Source organism: Gymnoscopelus microlampas (genome assembly GCF_963454915.1).
Source record: "Gymnoscopelus microlampas genome assembly, chromosome: 19".
NCBI classification, from domain to species: Eukaryota; Metazoa; Chordata; class Actinopteri; order Myctophiformes; family Myctophidae; genus Gymnoscopelus; species Gymnoscopelus microlampas.
Window position 1 is genome coordinate 20,048,786 of NC_139956.1, and position 5,000 is coordinate 20,053,785.

General features: G+C 46.1%; 1 protein-coding gene across 6 annotated transcripts in view; it reads left to right on the forward strand.

Moving 5' to 3' along the window:
- chd3 (chromodomain helicase DNA binding protein 3) overlaps positions 1-5,000 on the forward strand; it is a 57,795-nt gene that overhangs the window by 48,815 nt on the left and 3,980 nt on the right. For 4 of the 6 annotated variants that reach the window (XM_084043702.1, XM_084043703.1, XM_084043704.1 and 1 more), the window contains exon 39: positions 831-3,313. The exons of the other annotated variants lie outside the window; for them this stretch is intronic. In XM_084043702.1, coding sequence (XP_083899828.1) covers positions 831-1,123 — 293 coding nt within the window. In that variant the 3' untranslated portion in view covers positions 1,124-3,313. Of the gene's footprint in view, positions 1-830; positions 3,314-5,000 lie in introns of those variants that run through there. 6 annotated transcript variants of the gene reach the window in all.

A 5,000-nucleotide genomic window follows, 5' to 3' on the forward strand; every position in this document is an offset into this window, starting at 1 on the left:
GAGCTCGGTTGTGTAAACGTCGTGTTGCGACTTGTGAACTAGACGAGGGCTGGGCCAAACGCTGGCGTTCAGAAATAGTCGCTCACAAGTTTGTGTTGCTCCGTGGGTGTTGCGGGGGCCTGGCTTCATTGCGGTGAGCTGAACACAGCTGAGCCGAGCTGTACACAGTTTGAACACACTGAACCCTGGCAGGCCATAAGTATTCAGCGAATGGGGCCACATTTGTGGTCTTGATTGGGGTCGTGGTGGTTAGTGACCCCTTTTTAGACTGAGCCAAAGCGGGAGAGAGAGACAGAAACAGACAGAATTGTAAAACAACAAAAATCCTCTGATTTTCTGACCCCCCTAACCTCCCTCCATCAACAGTCCTCTCCTGAGACTGGCTCCCGTCTTGCCCCCACTCTTGAGTACACAAAACATGTCTGAAAATAAGCATGTCTGCCATGTTGCTTTTCAACCGTAGGGCGACTACTTTAGCTGCACTCCGTGAACTCACCAGAAAATGTAATGAGAAATCATACAAGCCGTTAAATGCAGAATTGAGGATGCAGAGTCAACATGTCCTTCGATGGCGATGCCTCGACACTGATCCGCTACCCCAAATTGCCTTGTGGGAGACGGCGTTTCTGACGTGTCAGCGTTACTGCCGGGTGACACCTGGAGGAAGCCTAGAGCTGCTCACCCCTAGAGCTGCTCCCGCCATAGAAAGGAGTCTCTTCACACAAAAGGAGTGCTGCAATAATAGGCACTCCTTCCTCCACCTGCACATCCACATCCCCCTCCCCAACCCAGAGCCTCCACTACAGTCTGCCGCTTGTCTGCCCCCACAGAAGCCGCTGCTGCCGCTGGGGCCGCCGTGGGAGGAACTACAGGGGGAGCGGTGCGAGGTCCCGACAACGGAGTCAACGCCACCGCGGCCACCGGTGTATGCCAAAAGACCAAGGAGCACGATGTGATGCAGCGCCAGCGCGTGGTGGACCTGTGGAAGGACGGCAAGTCAGAGGGCGCCATCGGCCTTGAGCTCAGGATGCCCAAGTCCACCGTGCACAGCATCATCGTTAAGTATCGCCTCAGCAACACCGTGGAGAACCTGCCACGCAACGGACGACCCAAGAAGCCCTGAGGCAGGCATGGATGGACGGACGCACGGATGGGATAGATAGACAAACGGACGGATGGTTGGACAGAAGGTGGAAACAACGGGGGACAAAAGATGACCAGCCTTTTTGTATAAAACTAGCACAATGTCAGAGGGAAACACGTGGAAGGAGAGTTGAGGCTTTGAGAGGAAAAAAACACAGATGATCATTGTTGTTGGAATGTGAGGGGAAAAAAAGTATTAAAAGGCATGTAATGCAAAAAGCATAGAGACAGAGAAATGGGACTGGAGAAGTAAAAAAAGGAAAATGTCAGATGGACTGGAGGGAGGAGAGGCACAGAGAGATGCAGCGGTGCTTTGATCCCGAACAAGAAAACAAGCAATCAACAGCAAAGAGGGAGAGGGAGTTGGAGGGGGAGGCTGGTAGGGCAGAGAGAAGGGAAGAGCCCAAACATCCAAATGGAGAAGTGAGAGGTGAAATGCTGGCTGCCTGACATCAAACACTAATGATGGCTAGGGAGAAAAAGACATGGAGAGAGAGAGAGCGAGAGAGAGAGAGAGAGAGAGATGAAATGTCTGGCCTGCAAGACTAAAATGCTTGAGTATAAAGGGAAGCAGAGAGACAGGGGGCTACTGAACCCCCCCCCCCCCCCCCCCCCCCCCCCACACACACACACACACACACACACACACACACACACACACACAGACAGAAAAGGAAAAATCTGAAAGATTTTGGCTGAGCAAAAGTGTCTGAAAGAGCCCAGCAGAGAAGAGAGTATGTTAATGTAATCAAGCAGGAGAGCGGTTCAAGAATTCAGATACGAGGGGCCGAAACGGAGAGAAATGCAAAGAAAAGGGAGATCTTGGTTTGTTTCTTTTTTCTTTATCCTTTCACTCACTGGACAAGTTTCACGACATTCTTTTTCCGTCGGCCCCCTCCACTCTTGAAGAACCCCTGGACCCCTGAACCCCCCACCCCCAAAACCATTTTTTATCTGTCCACCGACTGAACAAGCCTGCCCCTCTGCTCCAACCCATACTCCCTCATTCCTCCACAATGCTCCACTCCTCCTCATCTGCTCTGCCTCTCACTTTCTCTCTCCCCCTCAAGCACTGGTATAACTTTGAGACCTCACACACACACACACACACACACACACACACACACACACACACACACACACACACACACACACACACACACACACACACACAACCTGCAAACCTGCAAAGACCTCCGTTTATGTGCTCTGTGCGCACAGCTGAAATCCAAACTAACGCTGAAAGGAATGGAGAAATAGAGAAAGGATAGTATAATATACTACTTTACTTGGACTCTTTTGCCCTGGCATTCCAAAGCCCAACCAAGCATAAAGAAGCACAAATATAGAAACTGGAGCTGGTTTTGCTCTGCTGCCTTTGTCCAGATGCACCAATCAGCAGCAGCGTTCCTGAGAGAGTTGACCAGTGGGATGAGAGTTTACCAGTGGTGTTGATATTGGGCTTTGTACTATGTACTGCAATATAAATCTTATTTACTGTAGCACCTTTTTGCAGGGGTCACTTAAAGAGGAATACCACTCAATTTATGAATTGAACCACTTAAACCCTCTAGACTTGAGTCTAGCTCTCTACCTGAGTTGGCTCTGTACTTCTTCCCCCCAGAATATCGTAGATGCTGAGGTATTGCTGCCAATTCTATAGCATATGACCACACAATCTTTGAGCAAAGGTAAAGAATTTCGTACAATCACACGGGTCTGTATGCAAATGGGTGACATACTTTGTTGCATGATACAATATTTACCTGAACCTTTACATATGAAAGACTATTATATTGTCGCTGTTGGGCAGAAACCACCTTTTTATGACACACCATGTTGTGGGCTTGTAGATCTGCTATATTTGCTATTTTTGAAAAATGGCGAAAATCTTCTACTGACATGCCCAAAATAGGGACACAAGGTCGAACATTAAGTCTGTCTGTGGGTTTTATAAACATTCAACCAATATAAAGTTTTAACAAAAGCTTGTGACTAAATAATAACTTTATTTAATTGGATCAATTTTAACAAAGGTTCTTTTTTTTCCATATCCTAAAAAGTAACGCTTTTGTACGTACAAGGTTTCCACCCAACAGCGACGATATAAAAGACTGTTATATGTATATGTATGTAAGAAGTTCACTAACAGAAGTTGTGCCCTCAACTCCAGCAAACATTCTGATATAGTCACCTCTTACTATTGACTCCCTGGTGATGTGCACATGTACAGTATAAGACAAACTCCTCTGTCTTGTTTGTGGAAGGAACTGAAGTCTGTATTCAATAACACAGCCTGAAGTTTGTGAGTAGCACAATGCCGAAATTCAGTGGTGTTCCCCTTTAAGCTTCATGGAAGTAAGAGGAAAAGTGGGGCAGTGTGGGCAATGAATATGTCTGTATGGGAGAGTCTGTTTGCTCGCTCTGTGTGTGTGTGTGTGTGTGTGTGTGTGTGTGTGTGTGTGTGTGTGTGTGTGTGTGTGTGTGTGTGTGTGTGTGTGTGTGTGTGTGTGTGTGTGTGTGTGTGTGTGTGTGTGTGTGTGTGTGTGTGTGTGTGTGTGTGTGTGTGTGTGTGTGTGTGTGTGAGGTCTCAAAGTGTGCGCGCGCACACACAGGCGTACGTGCATGTGTGTGTGGTTGGAATACCAGATATCATAAATCAAAGTTTCAGGGGAAGATTGAATGGATGTGCAAAACACATTGGGGAATGCAATATTGCAACAATAAGAAAGGTCAATGTAGAATGAATCTGGTTGTGAAATGCTATTCAAAACGCGTAACCAGAATTTTGAGCAATGTTGGAAACAAAATGTCAAAAAGCTGTTATTAATAACCAAGGGAGGCAATATTGCAGTGGAATAAATATAAAGTCCCCTTTCACCTCCACCCACGTACGTCCCCAATCTCAACACTCGCCCCTTTTGAAAGTTGGCATCCCTGCTCTTAATGTAGGTTAAAACAAACATAAGAGTTATGTGCAAATGCTATTTGACCCAGGCCTGCTGCCAACTCGGTGCTAATTTCACTTGCCTCTATACCATGACTGCCTGTGTAACATGCTTATTATTACTGTACATCGTAGAGCTAACATTACTAGGTGTATCCTCTTCACATAGTGGAATATATAACAGTGACTCCCAGGGGTCCTTGAGGGGGTTCAAGGGGGTCCCCAACAAAATTAGTTAAGCAGTTTAACCAATGTTATCCTATCTGCTATTGTGAGATTATAGATCTACTATTTTGCTACCTTGAAAAAATTGTGAAAATAATTGACACATTTTAACGAGGAAAATTTTGTATGAGGTTCCCCTGGCTCAAAATATTTTTCGATGGGGGTCTGTGGCCAAATACATATTAATTTGGGGGTCCTTGACATCAAAAAATCTTGAGACCCACTGATATAAGACAGCATGTAGCCTATTTAATCTTTGTGGATCATTCAGTAGTACTGGTAAGCGGAAGGTATGCGCTTTGAGCCCCAGTTGTGCCAAAGTCAATACTATGAAGTGGCTGCCAGGGGCCGTGTGATGTCATTTTGCATCTGCTCACACTGCTAACGTCCCTTGCTCCAAATGCTACGTCCACTAGCCCTCCACTTCTCTGCACTAATTTCTCACCTAAAAAGCGACCCCCACAACTATTAACTAACCATTATAACTAACTAACTCACTGCTAGCTTCTCCAGCAAAAACAAAAGCCCCGACAGACAGCCGTATGCACTGCAGTGCAAAGTATCTCTACTTTAGCTTAAAAGTAGAGCCACATAAAATGATCTTTCATTAATGCTCATTTCTCTACAGTACATATAACTGCTCCTCTTAAAGAGCAAGAAAGAGGGGTTTGGAAGAAGGGGTTTA